The 18,195-nt window shown below is 42.2% G+C and overlaps 1 protein-coding gene across 3 annotated transcripts in view; it reads left to right on the top strand.

Moving 5' to 3' along the window:
- The first annotated feature begins 1,670 nt into the window (after nucleotides 1–1,670).
- Nucleotides 1,671–18,195, top strand: part of LOC105933417 (zinc finger protein 236) — a 91,794-nt gene continuing 75,269 nt past the window's right edge. For all 3 annotated transcript variants that reach the window (XM_036130001.1, XM_036130005.1, XM_012872942.3), the window contains exons 1-6: nucleotides 1,671–1,777; nucleotides 3,863–3,969; nucleotides 4,900–5,064; nucleotides 6,038–6,216; nucleotides 8,622–8,752; nucleotides 11,642–11,814. In XM_036130001.1, coding sequence (XP_035985894.1) covers nucleotides 1,726–1,777; nucleotides 3,863–3,969; nucleotides 4,900–5,064; nucleotides 6,038–6,216; nucleotides 8,622–8,752; nucleotides 11,642–11,814 — 807 coding nt within the window. In that variant the 5' untranslated portion in view covers nucleotides 1,671–1,725. The remainder of the gene's footprint in view (nucleotides 1,778–3,862; nucleotides 3,970–4,899; nucleotides 5,065–6,037; nucleotides 6,217–8,621; nucleotides 8,753–11,641; nucleotides 11,815–18,195) is intronic.

The raw sequence follows: 18,195 nt of genomic DNA, 5'->3' as shown, positions 1-18,195 counted from the left end.
ATGATCTAACTTGATCAAAACCTCTCTGCCGCCCTCTGCTGGTGATAAAATACAGTAGATCCATTTTGGATCTGAAAAGGGGCGGGGGGTTGGGAGGGTGGAGTTTGTCTAAGATTAACTTAATAGTGTCATAAATGATAAAAAATTGGAAAGACATGCATAAAGAATAGATTAAGTCTATAGTTATTGAAATATGTCTGAAAATATTTATTTCATCATATTTTCTACTCTCTGTCAGCCCTACTCTTCAAAGTCAGTTGAAAGCAACAATAAGCTCTGGCGTTTATTACTGACCTGGCGTGGGTTTATTTTGCTGCGTAACTAATCACATACTATGGGATGTGCCACAGAGTCAGTTTAAAAAAAAATCATAGTGGACTACAGCCCTGGAGCCAAGAAGTAATTAAATAAACACTGAACTACTGGAATTATACCTGATTATACAATAGGTTGACCAAATTTCACATTTAAATCAAATTTAAAGATATATAATTGGAATGCCAGTAATCAGGGATATATGTCCTTTTTTTAGTTAAATCACTTTAGCTACTATTAAAATTTGTTCTGTCAATACAAATAATGATTTTAATAATATAATTTATCTATGGTTTACATAATAGGCTTTTTGGTACTCTATGTTTCCGTAGTATTCATTAATTGGGTCAAATATAACATAGACATACTTTAATAAACATGAAATTCATTATATGTGTTTTTTTAATATAATGACTTTCTATATTTTTGTGGAATTTCACATTTCGCATTTATTTAACACCTATTGGCTGCGTAAAAACATTAACAAATGTATTAATATTTAAAATAAATATTTTTATTTAGTTAGTTTATTTTTAAGTGATTACTGATCATGACACCTTTCAGAATTTATTTACTGGCACTCACTATTTGCTATTCATTTGTGATATGACTGATATTACACACACGATAAAATAAAAACACAATGTACTAAATAAGTACTATAATGACCTTAAATTTATTAAATTAATTTCGTATTTTGATTTTGGGCATGCACATAATTAGGAAATACATTTTTTCTTCTTCAAATGAAAATAATAATTGTACTTTATTTTATTATGATATGAATGAATATAAAACATATTAAAATGATTTCTTAATGACATCCCATCACTTTTGGCAGTCCTCCATTTGTGAGCTGAAACATCAGAAAATGATGCTGATATAAAATCTTATTTTCCTCACAATTAAAGACTTGTTTTGTTGTTTTAGATATTTTACATTTAAACAGTTGTCTCATTCAGATGCCATGCAAGATAAAAAAGCTTATGTACTAGAAACTTTTTTAATAATGTTTGTGTTTAATGATTCCTGTTTAGATGTCCTGATTTGAATATGCTATTTTCATATGCAAATGTAAACGACTTAGATGAACCTCTCTAGTTTCGTTGATTGACTAAAATGAGACCATCTATGAGATTATGTTTGAAATTTGAAAGTCAGAACCAAATATTGTAAATTGCCCTTGTCTGTGTAAAGACCCCCGGTATTTATAATAATAGTGTGGGCCGGGGTCATCTCTATAAAGTTCAGCGTATATCTGAAGCTGCATATACAATGAGACAAACGGTAGATGTCTCTCTACTCCGTGTATTTTAGCGTCTTCATTGAGTCGCTGCTGTCTGTAGATGACCGAATCGCCATTTTGGAAAACGACTCGTTCACAGCACAACCGTCTTGAGCGCAGGAACTATGCCGCGGGGCCGGCCTCGCAAACTGAACCTAGATAGAAAGGACGAAACAGGTAACAAGTACCCAAACGCCGGGGATAAATAGCACTAATTATGGGCTATCCAAAAAGCCGGGTAATATTTTGCCAAGTTTCTCCGCAGCCTATTTATTAACACTTGATTGTAGTGTATATAGTCCCCGGATATAGTATTGCGTGTGGGCTTTGCTTTGTGCGGCGAAGGAGTGATTGAGGCGGAATGATATTAATAACGTTTCGGTGGCTCTTCTTATTGGCTTCCAGAGTAAATTGCTGTCCGCGAGGAGCGGAGCAGGCTGGGGAGCCGCGCAGCGTTAGCCAGAGTTCGCCTCTTTAAAGGCGACATTTGTTGTTTGGGAATTCGTTGTTAGCCCCATGTTGCTAACTAGCTCGCTTTGCCACCATTAGCTTTACAGTTAGCACGCTAAACTGTTTGCCTTTGTTAGTTTGCTGCCGCGGCGTCGCTCTCCAGAGGCTCGTGGATGCAGCGGGTCACAACAAGAACAACAACAACAAAAAGTTGTTTCGGTCTCACTGTCACATTAACCAACATAAATGTAGAAACAGTGTTGTCGCTTCGTCTTAAGTGCAATATCTGGTGACAGGCGCTGTTGTTGCATCGTCGGGTTTGGCTTTCCGACTTAAGACTACTTAAATTTCACATCACGTCTATCATGAAGTGTCGTTTATAAGGACTCAGACTCCCCACATTGCTGGACACATGGAGGTGGGAACGCTGCTGGAGCAGCCCACGGGCTGGAGAGCTGACAGCTAAAAGTGGGCGTGTTGCACCCGGTTAAGACCTGATACCGAGTTCCACCCAAACAGACGATTTGAAATAAAGTTCATTTGTTTCATCCTTATATGGGCAGTCTGTCCGAGCAGGAACAGTTTTAATGCTAATAAGCTTTATACACACTTAGTATCAAAATCATTCACATACCTGACAGATGTACATTTAGTCTTGGACCTCAGTGCACAAGATGAATAGTGAAAAATACCAGCAGAGACATAAAACATGCATGTCTCAGCAAGTATCCACTGTAAAGGTTTTTCTGTTGGTCATTCAGAGGGGCGCGTATTACTTTGAAAAGCTGTTTTCTTTTTTTTGTATTTCTTCTAAAAGGCTAATCCTTGTACGTCGCCTCAGTGTTTCTCCTGGAGATGGCTGTCATCTTTATTCATTTTTGCCTGAATGGAAATAATTTTAAGTCTAAATCTTTCTAGGTATGAATATTTTTGAGCCCATCTCTGCGTAGCTTCTTAAAAAAAATAAATCTCAAGTTAGTGAGGGGGAATTATGATTAAAAAAAAAACAATTATTTAAAACAAGTATTTTCAAAGACAAAGTAGAAGTTACCAATCTGATCCCCTCACTGGGATTATTCCACAGAATTTGGGACCTAAATGAACAGATCGGGATTGTTTGGCAGTGACAAAAGCTCTGACTCAGGACCAGGTGTTAGATTAGTTTGGAAAATGACCGAATGGGCTTTAAAATTCAGTAAAGTCGAATGCAAAGAGGAGTTGTGCTGATGCATTTTGTATAATCTTAGGGACGTTTTATAGTGAGTAGGAATAAATAGATCTAGAGGAGGGAGAAATCTCTTTTAGCTCAATCTTAACAATCTGTGTGGCTGTGTGAGACGTTAGGAAAAACTGAACTGGTATGCTCCCTTAAGGCCAAGTGATTATCAGAAGTTTTTTATGATAAATAAATTTACACCAATGGTCCACCAGACAGGTCCACAGGCAGGGAGGTCAAGTGCATGCTTGTAGATGTGTCAGATGCAACAAAGGCAACAATTTTTACTTTTGTCCATGTTTAGTTGAAGGAGATTCTGTGACATCCAGCATTTGATACAGCCTTTCAGTGCATTCTTATTAAAAGTGTCAGCAGGACTAAAACGGATGTACATGTACCGATAAATCAGGAGATGTCCAAGCATGAACCCTTGAGGTACCCCCTGGTACCTCGCTGGAATCTGCTAAGCCAAGAACATTAGCTTCCCGCTGCATTTCTGTGTCTGCTGTGTTCTGCGCAGACTGACGTAAAAGGCGTCACTTTAAAAGCCCTTTGTGTCCTCTTCAAAGCGCCGTTTTTACACTCGTCTTTTGCAGGCTTCAGCGATGGATCGCAGGAAAAGAAGTGCAACATTTGCTCCCAGACCTTCACCAAAGAGGGCAAGCTCCAGAAGCATCTGCGTGAACATGAGCTTAACGATAAGGTACGGCCGTGCCTCTGGTGAAGTCTGAGCCGCCAGTTATGGGTAGCTGCCCAGGATCAGCATAAAATCAGAAGGAGAAAAAAACAAAAAAACACTTGTCTTTTAAACTTTGAGTTTAAAAGTGCTGGATGATTCTTTTTGAAAAATATTTACCCCACGTTGTTATCTGGAGGTGGTTTTATCCCGCCGGCAGCAGCTAATGAATAAATACCACCGTGATACTGTTGGTCCATTTTATTTTGAGGCTGCCGATAATAGCAGTGCATTAAAGAGGAAGCTGCTGTGTTGCAGTGCAGTTTGGCTTTAATGACTTTGATCCCTGTGTTTCCACCTTGCTGTGTTTCCGTCAGACACTTGGTTTGTAGTTTAAAGCCAAGTTCCGTTTGCCGGGGACGTTTAAATCGATTGTCTCGTCTCATTAACGCCAAACATCCCCACTCTCTTTCTGAACGCTCGCGAGCAGGTTCTTTAAAAGTGCTTTATGGTCTCGTTATTATTCATGTAAAATCCCCCACCCCCACCCCCTTCGCTGCACCTGTACTCATCTGCCTCTCTCCGAATGCAAGGACTCCGTCTTCATCTGAATCCTCTCCAGGCTGATGAGCGGCGGCCTCGGGGCCTGTCGCGTTGACTGAGACGCTTGAGTTTAGCTCCCAGCCGGGCGCTGCATCCAAAAACTCATTCAGACACGAAGTCGGCTGACCCCCAACAGACGGAAAGGAAAATTAGTTTTGCTGCCACTTTCACCTCATTAGAATATTGTTCAGTGCTGCTTCCCGGCATGTCGGTCTGTTTTTAGGGACGCTGAATTACTCTCTGGTCTCTCTCCCCCTCCCCCCCCTTCCACCCATCATCATCACCGAGGTAAAGTCTAGCAACGCGCCTGGTTTCGCCATCGTCATCGCCTCAACCTCTGCCTCTTCTCCACAGCCTCATCGCTGCGACCAGTGCCCGCAGACGTTCAACGTGGAGTTCAACCTCACCCTGCACAGGTCCACCCACAACACCTCTGACTTCACCTGCCCCGTTTGCAATAAGAGGTTCTCCCGCATCGCAGGCCTCAAATCCCACGTCATGCTGCACAAGAAGGAGGAGGTGAGCCGCCCCCGCCGGACCGGTGTCGCACAGAGCAGGGGTGTCCAAAGTGCCGCCCCGGGGGGGGGGGGGGCGTTTGTGGCCCCTGAACTGATTCTGCGCGCCCCCCCGATGGCAATTCAAGAAAGGTTTGGCCCGCCAGCACAGATGGTTGATGCGGATGGTGGCTTATTTTAGCTTTAATTAGAATTTAATTTTAGAATGTAAAACGGTACAACACCAAGTAATTGCCTTTCAATAACCTTGCTTTTTACATTCTCGATAATTTCATAGTAAACAAGACCATACGTATTCATGATAATGATAATGTTGCAAGGGTTAGTCATTTTAGTGCTGGTGAAGATTCTCAGTCATCCAGGTCATGGTCATTCCAAAAAAAGTAAAAAACAAAACAACTGGACTTGTTTTCCGTAGTTGAAGACGTTTCGCTTCCTCTCCAGGAAGCTTTCTCAATTCTAAAAGTCTGGAGTAATGTGGAGTACCAAGCTTTATACTACTGTCAAACAAAGGCCTTGTAATGGTTTAGATAACATGCAAATTCAACAGAAACAGGTCCACCCCTTAGTAATGGGCGGTCGTTAAAGACATTAAGCCAGCAGATTGGACCGAAACTGGTCCACTCAACTGTAACGAGGAGTCGTTAGGGTCGTTATTGGCTTGGCTTAAAGGAACAATGTTTTGATCACCCAAATGAGGGTGAGAGTTAAGGTGACGATTGGCTGGAATTAATCCTATAGCTGTGTTGTAAGTTTTTGAGAGTTGGAACCTAAGGCCTCCTCCTCTGTTAGTCATTTTAGTTTTTTTAAATAATATTTTTTGGCCCTTGAATACTTTTGACTACACAATTCAGGCCCCCCCGTGACAGAAAGGTTGGACATCCCTGACGTAGAGCGACCCCGTTTCCCCTTTGACATTCAGCACCAGGCTTTGTTGCCCGTGTTTCTGAGTCTGACCCGGCACTCTGCTCCGACAGAACCTCATCTGCTCAGAGTGCGGCGACGAGTTCGTCCTCCAGAGCCAGCTCTCTCTGCACATGGAGGAGCACCGGAAGGAGCTCTCGGGCGTTAAGGTGTACACCTGCAAAACCTGCGGCAAGGAGGTCAAGACGTTCGTGGAGCTGCGGGAGCACACGAAGAGTCATGTGAAGATGAGGTGAGACGTGGCGCCGCGTCCTCGTTCGTTGTCCGGTCGAGCCAGAAAACTGTTCATACGCCTGACAGATTCAGGTTTGAAAAGCTCTTTTTATTCTATTTTATTAACATGTCCTCTAAAAAGAACAGCCAAGAAAAACGCAGAAGAAAACAGAATAAATTCTGCTACTGTTTCTGTGCAAGCCGACAGCTATTTGGTCTTAAGCCGTCTAGTGACTTCTGCCGGTGGAGCTATTCATACTTATTATGAAAATGACTCGCATTAATGTACTTAGGCACATTAATGTGAGTCATTTTCATAATGAGTCATTTGTTTTGCCAGGTTTAATGTCAGCTTCAGCTGTAAACAGCTTGTGGTGTCATCTGTTTTCCAAGATGCTAAAGCGCCCCGAGAAACCCGCTTTTGTCACCTCACAGCCACAGACTTCAGTATGTCTTCAGGGCCGTGGATGAGACAAGACCAGCACAAACACAAGGATGGAGAGCAAAAACAATTGGACACAAGTTTGAAAAGTGTGGTGTGCATTTCAGTTCGGCTCTACTGAGTAAAGATGATCACCTTTTTGTTGCAAGTCTCTCATGCTACGCCTCCACCAGTTTGTGCCGGTCTTTGGAAGTGACCCAGGCTCAGTCAGATCAGATGGAGGGCGTTGAATCTGGACTCGGATATTCTAACGCTTAAATATCGGGGCTGCACAATATGTCACGGACATGTCAGTAACATTACTATCACAATGTGGCCGACGGTGGCGCAGATGTTAGGGAGTTTGTCCTGCAATTGCCGGTTCGATCCCCCGCTCTGGATGTCTCAGTCGTCGTGTCCTTGGGCAAGACACTTCACCCGCATCGCCTGCTGGCGGTGGTCAGAAGGCCCGGTGGTGCCGGTGTATGGCAGCCTTGCCTCTGTCAGTCTGCCCCAGGGCAGCTGTGGCTGCTAACATAGCTCACCACCGTCACAGTGTGAATGGGTGAATGACTGAGACTGTAGTGTGAAGCGTTTTGGAGGTCGTCAAGACTAGTTAAAGCGCTATACAAGTACAAGCCATTTACAAAGGATTGCATGGAATGTAGTCGTTATATAGTCCCAAGGATCATGAGTAAGAACTTCAGCCTGTGTGAAGAAGTCTCACTGCAGTGAACACACAGAGCACGGCTCTGTGAACCTAGCTACAAATGTTCAGCTGCGGTCTCATCTGAACAGAGCATCTTGTTCCGCATGTTTGCTGTGTCCTCCACACGGATCATGGAAAACTTGAAACAGGACGTTTATGGTTTTCTTTCAACGCTTCTTGCCTGTTCCATAAGAGTGAACTAATAGTTCATCTGTCAAATGTCATCTGTAGATCTCTGCAGCTCCTCCAGAGATACCGCGAGTCACGCTCTATTTGGCCGGGCCGTCAGTTTCGAAGTCCGTGTCTCGAATGGTGGCTGTCGTGCCAGGATGATGATGCCATTGGTTGCACTGATTCGTTTTTTTAAGGGATGTCTGAGTAAAAAAAAAAAAAACAACTTTTCAGATTAATTGCAAAAGCCTTTTAAAACCATGTATCCTCTTCCTTCTGCTTCACAAATAAGTACTAGATGTTGTTTTTGTTTTTTTTTTTTTTTTTTAGTTCTGCCACATTAAATCATTAAAGCACGTTGAACTTTGTGGTTGTAATGGGACAAAATGTTTTAGGGAGGATTGTCAATGGTTCTGCAAGTCACTGGATGTTGCTCAGAGAGAAAGGTTTGAATTTAAAAGGCCAAGCGTTGAAGAGATTTGAAGGGAAACAGGTTCCCGGCGTGTCTGCCACACTGAAACGAGCTGCGGCAGGCAGTAGCTCCCCTTGTTAGCTGTTAGAGAGGAGACAGTAGGACAGAGGATCGGATGGCGTTGAACTCTAGTCTTCGCTGAGCGCTGTTCATGCGGCAAGCGAAATGCAATTTGTTTTGACTCTTAAAGCTACTGCCGGGCTGGCTGTTCTGTTAGTTTGGCCGTCTTATCGGCCGTGCGAATGCAAACAGAAGAAAAGCCCCCACAGGGCTGTTATTCTCAGAGTCCCCACAACAGTTTGGTCTAAAAGTGCCCAATAAAGGCCGTGTGAATTTCAACAAGCTGCCAGGAACCTTGGGGAGATTTCAGTGTTCTAACTCATTCTGTTTAGAAAGTTTTTTAATTAGGATTTAGCATGTAAAGGCTGAAATAAAGCTGTTTACCAACCTTCGGTTTCTTTTCATGTTGCAGTAAACCAAAAAGTCTGGATTTGTTTTAAATGACTTATTCCGAGTTAATGGCCTCTGTAATTTTAGAGAAGCCAAGAATGTCAAAGAATCTAGGCTGTGGTTGCCTTGGGTTGTATAAAAGAAAAAAAAAACAACTTCAGTAAAGCAGTTGTTAATCTTCGCACATCTTTCCTTCAAAAGGGCGCTGTCCTCTAGTTCCAGAAACTACAAGAAAAACATAGATCGCAGCAGCTTCGCGAACAGCTGCCACCACTGCGGGAAGGCCTTCAAGAAGCCCAGCCAGCTCGTCAGACACATACGCATACACACAGGTGAGTGAGAAGCACAGCAACTCAGCCATCCTCTTCATGACCCATCACTCTGAGGAAAATAAAATTATTCATCCAGACGTGTTTTTTTTTCTCAGTAATGACATAACTACTGGTCTCAAGGTTTTTTTTTTTGTTTTGTTTTTTGCTGCATCGAAAGAATTGTTTGAGATTCCTACCGTTGAATTAACGAGGCTTTAATTCACCATACCTAACAGTTTCACTCAATGCATAAATTCTCAGTGACCCTCCTTTTTACAAAGCCTTTTAAAGCAAATTGTTTTATTCACTATTTAATGTCTTCACTTGCGATTCTTTGCTTTTTACCTTAACTAAGACACTGCACAACTATAAGCTTTGACCGCGTGTCACAATGGGCACAGCTTTTTGGCCTTTACTTAAAATAATTATTACTAGCTTTAAATGGTTTGTCCTTGCTGTCTTGCCATGCATATTCTGACAGCAGGGACTGATTGTATTTGAAATAGATATTCAGCCGAAGCCTTAAGCAATGTGATTCCTGCGTCCGTGCGCCTTTTCAGCCTCCCCTCTTTGCTGCAGCTTCAGCTTCATTGTGAGCCCGTATCTTAAAAAAACAACATTTCTCTGACTTTATGTTGTATTATTGTAATGCTTTAAAACACTCCCCGTTTTTTTCAACAGTTTATTTCTGTTATTTCAACATTCATAAGCCATTTTGGGGTGTCACTAAATCAAATGAAATCGAGGGCATATTTAGGGGGCGAGCTGCTTGAAATCAGATCCCACTGCTTTGCTTGCTTTAGTATTCAACCCCACTGAGCGTTTCACATTGTGCTGCGGTAGGCAGGAATTCGTTTTATTGGGATTTTATGTGATAGACCGTCATAAAGCAGGGCATCCCTGTGGTTTCGAAAGGAAATTGATGAATCTCAAAAAATATTTGTAAATAAAATCAGAAAATTGTCGTACGTTTGTATTCAGTTCCCTTTGCTCCAATAGCCCTCACTAAGATCCTGTGCAACCAGTCACCTTTGAAGGTTATCTATTCTATTTCATAAACAGAGCCTCTATGTAATTATACCCTATATATGAATTCTATTCAGTAGATTCTGTTTCCCTGTTATTCTGATAGAGAATCTATGGAGGGAGCTACAGATTAGGGTGACGGTTTGGAGGACTTACATCCTCAGAGGCTTGGAGGAGGAAAGTGTCTTTGAATTGTCTTGTTACAGAAAGTTGCTTTATAAATAAACTCGCCTTGCCTAATAGGTGTAATGCTAATACCACATTTCCTGTTAGTTACAGAGTCAGATAAATAATGTTTTTCTGAAGCAAATAAAAACAGATTTTTTTTCCCCCTTTCAGACGGTAACCCCTTAGACATAGTCTTATCGTCCTCTGGAAGATGCCTTTGTCATTTCTTATCAGAAACAAACTTTTTGCTCAAATGAAAATAACTTTAAATCCGAATCTGCCAGGGCCTTTTTTTTTTTTTTTTTTTTTTTTTTTTTTGTCTGTGGAGCCAACATTTCTTGCTATGTTTGGGGTACGGTTCTGAGCGGTGGAAGCTCCTAGAACACCGTGGCAGTGCGCGTCAGTAAGACAGCTTCTGTGCGCCTTGTTAACAGAGAACAAGTGCTGGAGGCAACGCTGGAGCAACGGTGCCTCCAGCAACTGCAGGCGTACAAAGTCAAACCGCGATCTCCAAGTCAAAAGCGGACAAATATACAAAACCGTTCCAGTTTTTTTCCTTTTCTCACCTCAAAGTCGTTCCTTGCGCAGGGCGCTCAGTTTATCTGCACCTGGGAACACACAGCAGAGCTGGCTCCCTCCGTCTCCAGCCACCACTAAATGTAGCGGTGCGATGTGTGAGCGCGACTGATGCGAGGGGCAAAGTAACCTACTGGATACAAAAAAAATATCATTTTTCTGGGTTGGATACATTTGTCCGGCAGGGTGGATGTGACCTGGCTGACGGTCGTTTAGCCCACATGACAAAATCCGTGCGCTGCACATCACCCCGAACACACCGTTCCTGATTGGAAACACGGCGGTGGTAGCATCGTGATGTGGGGACGCGGCGGGGACATAGAAGCTGGTTGGAGGTGAGGGGAAAGATGGTTGAAGCTAAAATATAGAGAAATGCTGGAAGAAAACCTGTAGGATGCTTGCAGAAGAGCTGAGGCCGGGACAGGGGTTCACCTTGCAGCTGTGCAACAACCTTAAACACAACCGTCTCCAGACGGGCAAAGAGAGTCCTCCCCCCAAAATACAAATGCTGAATACAAATGCAGGCCACTGTCTGCTCCGTTTGTCTTCTTGATTTGAGTCTTTCACGTGCCCGTCGATGCAAATGCAGGCAACGCTGCGTCCCGTAACCAGAGTCTCATGGAGTAGTCCCGCTCCTCCATCAATCATCTTTCTGCCTGGCAAAAAAAAACCATCATGGAGCTAGCCAGCTTCCTCCCTCCGTAGCTGAGAGACGCTGCAGAACATGCTGCTCATCCGTGATGCGGACAGAATATCTATGCGCTGGTTCAGTCCAGATGCTGCCGTGCTGCTCTGGGGCTGCACATCTGTCGGAGCTGAGGATGGATGCTGCCCGCAGCTTTCATCCACATGTTGATTGCACATCATCCAGGTGTTAATGGGTTTGGTTTCACGAGTGATGGTCGGGTGACGGCGCCGTCGTCGCTCGGCTCAGAATCTAAATCAGGCTTTGCGCCTTCTGCAGAGTCTGCACACACATTCCCACTCTGACTGCCTCACACGAGGAGAAGACGGCCGTGGCGACGTCATTCATTTCGGTAACTTGCATCAGAACCGGCGGTACTGACGGGCATTGCTGAGGTTTGAAGTCTCCTGCTGGGCCCCTGCCTGAACTGATCTGACCCGTCTTCTGCTCCTCAGGTGAAAGGCCCTATAAGTGCACGCACTGCAACAAGGCGTTCAACCAGAAGGTGGTGCTGCAGACCCACATGGTGAAGCACACGGGAGAGAAGCCTCACCTCTGCATGTTCTGTCCGGCGTCCTTCTCCCAGAAGGGCAACCTGCACTCTCATGTCCAGAGGGTTCATTCAGAGGTAACCGCGCCCGACCCCCGTCCCTACATCTCATTTCAGTTTAGTTGGGATGCAAAATTAATGTCAGCTTTTTTTTTTTTTTTGTCCTTTCTTTTTTTTTTTACTCAGTTATTCAATATGTCTGAAAAAGCTGAAAATCAGATTATTTCATTTCACATTCTCTGAAATTAGATTGTGAATCGGCTGGTTGAAGGTCAGTAAGCACGATCTTAGTTTGTCTCTGACACCCGTCTGTCCCAGTGGTTTCTATCTTGTATTCAGCGCAACAAAAGAGATAAAAGATACAACATCGTCTGTTTTATCAGGAAATAATTCCCTTTCTGACTGTTTACAAAAGATCTTTCCACACCAGCTTCTCGCACACAAAGACACTCAGTATAAGGTCTGCCCTCAGGTCTGCAGCGTTTTTCTTTTTGCAGAGCATTCTCTTTATTGTTCAGTTCAAAGAGTGAAAACGAGGTAAAGTTGTGCTCCTTTCTTCTTGATTAGTGTTTTTCTTCTTTAATCTAAGGATGTTAAAATGCCTCAAAGATTCGGCTGAACTTTGATGCTCTGTTCCGCTTTTCCTTGGGAAGCGAAGCATGGGTTAAGAGATCAAAAGAGACGCTCCCGTCAAAGAGTAGCCTAGGTGCTCTGAAGAGAAAAACACTCCGTGACGGAGTTTATTCCCACCTTTTCTGAGTTAAGAGCCTTAGTCGGCGTGTCGTTAGTAGCTCCCTTAACACGGCCGCGGTCTGAAAAGGTTCAGTTTCATCCCGGCGCCGGCGTCATTGGCCTCAATCAGAGGAGTTGCAGAGGGTCCTCCATCAGCCGACCAGAAAGAACACATTTTAGCTAAAAGGGTAACATCAAGCTTCACTAAAGCAAGGCGTTCAACTAAAGTGGAAATTCAAAGTGCTCGTAGTAACTGGTTGCAAATGGATGTTTTGCTTAAATTATATTCTTTTTGCCTACCCGCGCTTTTCGCCCTTTAAAGCTGTCTTTATGCACTTGAGGAGAAGATAACAATTTGACGGGACCGTTTAAAGGGCCTATATCATCACATAATGGTCGCTGCTTTCCCCTTTTTCGGTTGTGTGCAGGCTTGTAGTTCATAGTAGTTATTTTCACTTCTATGCAGGGTGTTGAGAAACTGTAAAGACGGGGCGGCTGAAACCTGCCGTACGACGTACCGTACGGACCATCAAAACGGGCCGTCAGCGCACGAAACAATGGCCGCTCAAGGCAAAGGAAGTGGAAGAAGTTTCTGGCTAGACTGTGAGATCAATTGGAGACGGTTGTAAAATGTTTAGGTGTAATAAGCTTAAGCCTCTCTGGTCTGTGATTCAGAGACTTGCTGCGGGACTTTACTGTTTCCACTTCTTGGTTACATTCATTCTACAAATGTTGAAAAGGGACCGAAAAGCAACAACACCGTTTATGAAGCGATTTATCCAAAGAGGAGGAGGAAGTCAGGAGAATTATAGTCTGAGTGTAATGGCTTAAAAGGCGTAACACACCAGCACCCTTCCCAGGGAATCTTATTTAAAAGCTGACAAAAGCCTTCGAGTAATAATTTTCCATTCTTGTCATTAATGGAGAGCCTTTTCTACGCATTCAGTTTGTGAGCGTCGTCTCAAAAAGACCAAGACGGAATCAGGAGGGCTCTTCAGAAAGTTTCGAATCTAGATTTAGCTATAAGAATACATCAGAACAACTGTTTAAGCGTTTAGTTTCCCCATTACCGTCATGAATGTATAATCCACAGAAACGGATAATAATGGGCCGGGCCGGGTGAATCATTTCCAGAAGCTCAAACAGCAGGGCCATTTGAATAACACATGTAATTTCCACAAGTGTGCTTCAGCTCTCCTGTTTCAGAGATGGGCTGCCCTTTATGATTTACGGGCCTAATTGATGAATTGGATTCAGGTGTGTTTTTTTTTTTTTGCCTTAGTAGAATTGCTTGCAGAGATCCACATGTAGTCTCCCTTGGAAGCAGATAACATTTTCTGCCAGCTTTTGATGAAGTGCTAGTGTTGCTGCCAGGAATATTGAGGCAATCATAATTTTTCATGTGAAACAAGTAAAAAAAAAGAACAGAAAAGAAAAAAAGACAAAAGCCTTTTCAGCAAAAGTGCAGCGGCTGTGCCATTTAAAAGAAAAAGAAATCCATTACGCAGATGACGTCTTTCCTGTTCACTCTTCACCTGAACCATCTTAAAAACATGATTCTGTTTCTGACATGGCGCTACCACGTCACAAAAACACGTGGTAGCGCCATGTCAGAATCAGAATAAGAGTCAGAATCAGAATCATGTCTCAACCGGCTGTGCTGTTTGTTAGTAGATATGTTCAGTAGCTACATTTGTAGGCTATATTTGCAAATACGTAAAAAGCCCTTACGGGTGGTCAGACTGGTGGACACGGCTGTGACGATACACTCAGCTCAAGAGGGATTTCTTGCTTTCGAGTTTAGTCGCACTTGAATGTTTCAGCTATTAAAACTAATTGTAATATCAGACCAAAAAATGTAAAAATGAAATGAGTAAATACAAAAGTCTGTTCTGAAATGATGATTTTACTTAGCTATCTGAGCCATCTTGGGCCCTTGTAGAAAATGACTAACCCCCTAAATCTTCATTTTAAACTCTTCTTTGTGGAACAGTTTTAACTCACCCGTATTGGAAATGTTTTAAGCATCAAGCACCTGTTGAACCGAAGCATGCTTTAGAAAAATTACTTCTTTTTGCCCCGTCATCCACAGAATGTTTTTCTAAATGTCTTGGGGGATCATTGAGATCTTTTTTTGGGGCCTTTGGATTTGTTTATTTACCAGCACTGGGTTTGTCCTTCAAGCCCTCCGGTGGATGGCAGTTTTTTTCCCAGTGTGTTTGTTATTGATGAATACCTCCTGGATGAGTCATTGATGCACTCTCAGAGAACCTTTAGCAGGCTGGCAACTCCTGGGAAGGTTCAGCAGCTCATTGTTTTCCCATTTTGAGGGATTAGGACTCTCACTTGACTGTGGCTTATCGGAGTCCCAAAGCCTTAGAGATGAGTTCATAAACCTTTCCAGGTTCATTAAAAGTCACTTTGTTACTCGTCTGATTTTGGATTCTACTTACAGGATTTCTTTATTCTTCTGGTCTGACAGTAATCAGCTCTGGTTGTGGACAGTGAAGTCCATGAAATCCAGTTTTCCTAAAGGTGTGGTTAATCACATCTAATCCATGAATCAACCAGGAGGGCAATTATATGTTTCACACAGCCTGGTGGGTTTGGATGGCTTCTTCCCTTAATAAAGACAAATCATCACTGCTTTGTGTATATGTGATAGTAAGACCCATAATACTGGCTTAAACCTATACAGCAACTACACAGCTGACAGCACGCAAATCCAACTTTGTCGAGAGAGATGTGGTTTTTTATTATGGATTCTACTCAATCAGTTTCCACCGTGATGGCCAATCAGTATGTTTCTTCTTGAACTATTACTCATTATAATCATGATTGCTTCTCAGAGCAAAGCATTTCTTGTAGAGCCTTTGGCTGCTTTTGGATACAATGCTTTTGTTTTGAGCCTCGGCCTTTAAATTCTCAGGATCTGAATTTGTTAGCTAAAAGCAGAGCGATGTTTAAGGTAGGCTACAATGCTGCGCCTCTAAAAACATGATGCGTAGAGTTTTATGTTTGAGAGTTCTCAAGTAAACGTTGTAGATCAGCTCTATAAGTGTCTGCAGCACAGTTTGCAGTTCTTCTATCTGTTCGTCATGTCTGTCTCACCATTTTGTTCCTCCAGGTATGCCATATTTGCCATGATTTCATTTTTACTTCTACCTCTATGACATGCTGCTCTCTTCTTTTTGTGTGGTTTCTTTTCAACCCTCCGTAAGACTTCATGACGATCATCACTGACGACAAAATCTCTTCTTTTACCCAACCGTAAAAAAAGTATTTGTTTAACATTTTTGCCCAGTCCTAACCTAAAGCCACAAACCTACAATCAAGGCAGTGATAACACCTTCCCGAGTCCCTTCACCCACTCGTATAGCTCCACACTCCAAACACTCTCTAAATGTCTTCCTTCTGCTTTCCAGAGTGTGGCCACTTTACTTTCAGAAAACTTCCCCAGCTTCTAGGAGCAATCTGTCCGCTCGCGCAGATGTTTTCCGTTTCCATCATCAGAAAAGCAATCAAACCAGTTTTCAGAGCGATGTACTCAACAGGTTTCCTTCAAGCCCATCACTTACTATCATTTCAGGTGTTGATGTCAAGTTCGGAAGTGCTTCTATTCACAAGTAATTTTCTCTGTCCTACTCCAGCATCACACCTTACCTGCTGTTTTTTTTGATGTTACAGCTTGAAGTCGGACCCTTAGACAAGGCTAAAAACACCAACGTTCGATCAGCTGTGATACTTTGTTTTTACCAACCTTCCCGGAGGCAAATGTAATGAAATTCCCTCCCAGATTAGATTTAGTGATGGACTAGCCTGTACACACTGCTAACACTGAACATGAAAGGATTCATACAAACCGAGGACACTAAGGCAGATATGGTTGTCCTTAGGATAATGTTGTTTTCCCTCTTTGTAAACATTAAACCTGACGCCCAATAGTCGGCAGAGATTGTCCGCCTCACTAGGGATGGTCTAAATTAATGTAACATAAGCCCCTGGAGCCAATTACATTCATACAGCAACCTTCTCTTTTGATGAAAGCCAACAGTTGACCAGGAGCCCTGTTTTAACCTTGAAAAAGAGGTGAATACATTAGTTTTGCTGCAAAAATAGGAATTAGAAAAGGGGAAGATTATGATTAAATACACTGCCAGGATTGACCATTAAGCATAAATTGACTATGGGGCTCTAAGATACAATAGGTCCCATATAATAAACTCGCATATTAAATTTCTTATATCGAATATCTGAAATTGAAACTGTTTATTGGATAAGAAAATACACTGTTAGAAATATAGTTTGGATTATCATAAAAATGGTAGAAAAGGTAAAAAAAATAAAATCAGTAGGGATGTCCAGTATTCATTTTAGGAATTGAAAAGCAATTTCAGACACCAGTACCTGACAAAATAACCAGCAAACATATATTTACAAATATCTACATATAATATAGTATATCTATGGGTCAAGATTAACTGTTGCAGCACCCACTCGGATTCTTTTTAGAGTTTGAGATGTCCTAAATGTAAGTGGTTTATCATATGTTTAAATAGTTAAAATCTTATTGAAGATACTTCTTTAATTCTACTTTAATGATTAAATGGACTGCACTTAGACAAAGTGCTTTTCCAGCCATGTTGACAACTCAAAGTGCTCTTAAACTAGAGCCACATAAGCAACTCGTACGTGCGTTCATACACTGATCCGTAGCCAACTTGTGACCACATCAACATGTGGCAGGGAAGGAAACTGGAAGCGAACACACAACCCTCTCTGACTGCAAGACTACTTTTTACCTCATAGTCTGCCAGTACCGAGTTCCCCCCCCCCCAAGAACCACCATCTTGACAGACATTTTAAAACCAAGTTGAGTTATATCTGGAAAACAGCAGCAATAATAATAATTATTTGTATCCATTGATAATCCTTGATTATCAATGGATACAATTAAAGGGTCAAGCCAAAATTTTTTTTTTTGTGAGATGATATCAGTGTAAATAATAGTGTTAGATGGGCAGATAATATCGCATCATATTGATCGTATCGACCGGAAATCAGACTTTGTTATATCGTATCGTCATCCAAACAAATCGATTTAACATCACATCGTGACAAAGCTGGTGTTATACACCCCTACTGCTGATACTAATTCTGGACAGTCCTTATTAGAAGACCTGCAATATCAGAAGATATGGTAACAGCATTCTGAATTAGTAGTAGCTTTGAATTAGGGGCTGACTGTTGTAAAAAAAGAACTGTTTATTATGGATAGCATCGCTAGCATCACAAAAAGAGCAGTCTCTGCGTGTGTAAATTCTAGAGAACGTCGAGTTTTGGTGTTCCTAGATTGTGGATTAAAGCTCAAAAAGTTCCAGTTAAACAACTTTGCTGTTTTCTGTGCAGCCTTTCCTTTTATTTGCATTATGCCTGGCCCTGGTCTCTTTTTTTTATAACCTGAATGAACCTGTCTCAGATTTCTGGGAAAATGCATCTCTTGTTTTCTCTAACCACTAACCAAAAGACTGTAATGTAAGCTTAGCTCAAATTCCAACGTTTCCCATTATGTTCAGTACATATTCCACCAACAGAATTAGTTCTGTTTCTTGGTGGACTTCAGATCCCCATTTAGAGGTACCATGATCATACGCTTCCCCTTGAAGCACGTTGCAAGAAGTCAAAGAAAGACCCGACTGCATACAAAGAGCTAGCAGTAATACCGTA

Source organism: Fundulus heteroclitus, chromosome 3, assembly GCF_011125445.2.
Source record: "Fundulus heteroclitus isolate FHET01 chromosome 3, MU-UCD_Fhet_4.1, whole genome shotgun sequence".
Taxonomy (NCBI): Eukaryota; Metazoa; Chordata; class Actinopteri; order Cyprinodontiformes; family Fundulidae; genus Fundulus; species Fundulus heteroclitus.
Note: the sequence above shows the minus strand (reverse complement) of the source record. Positions and strands in the feature narration are given on the sequence as shown.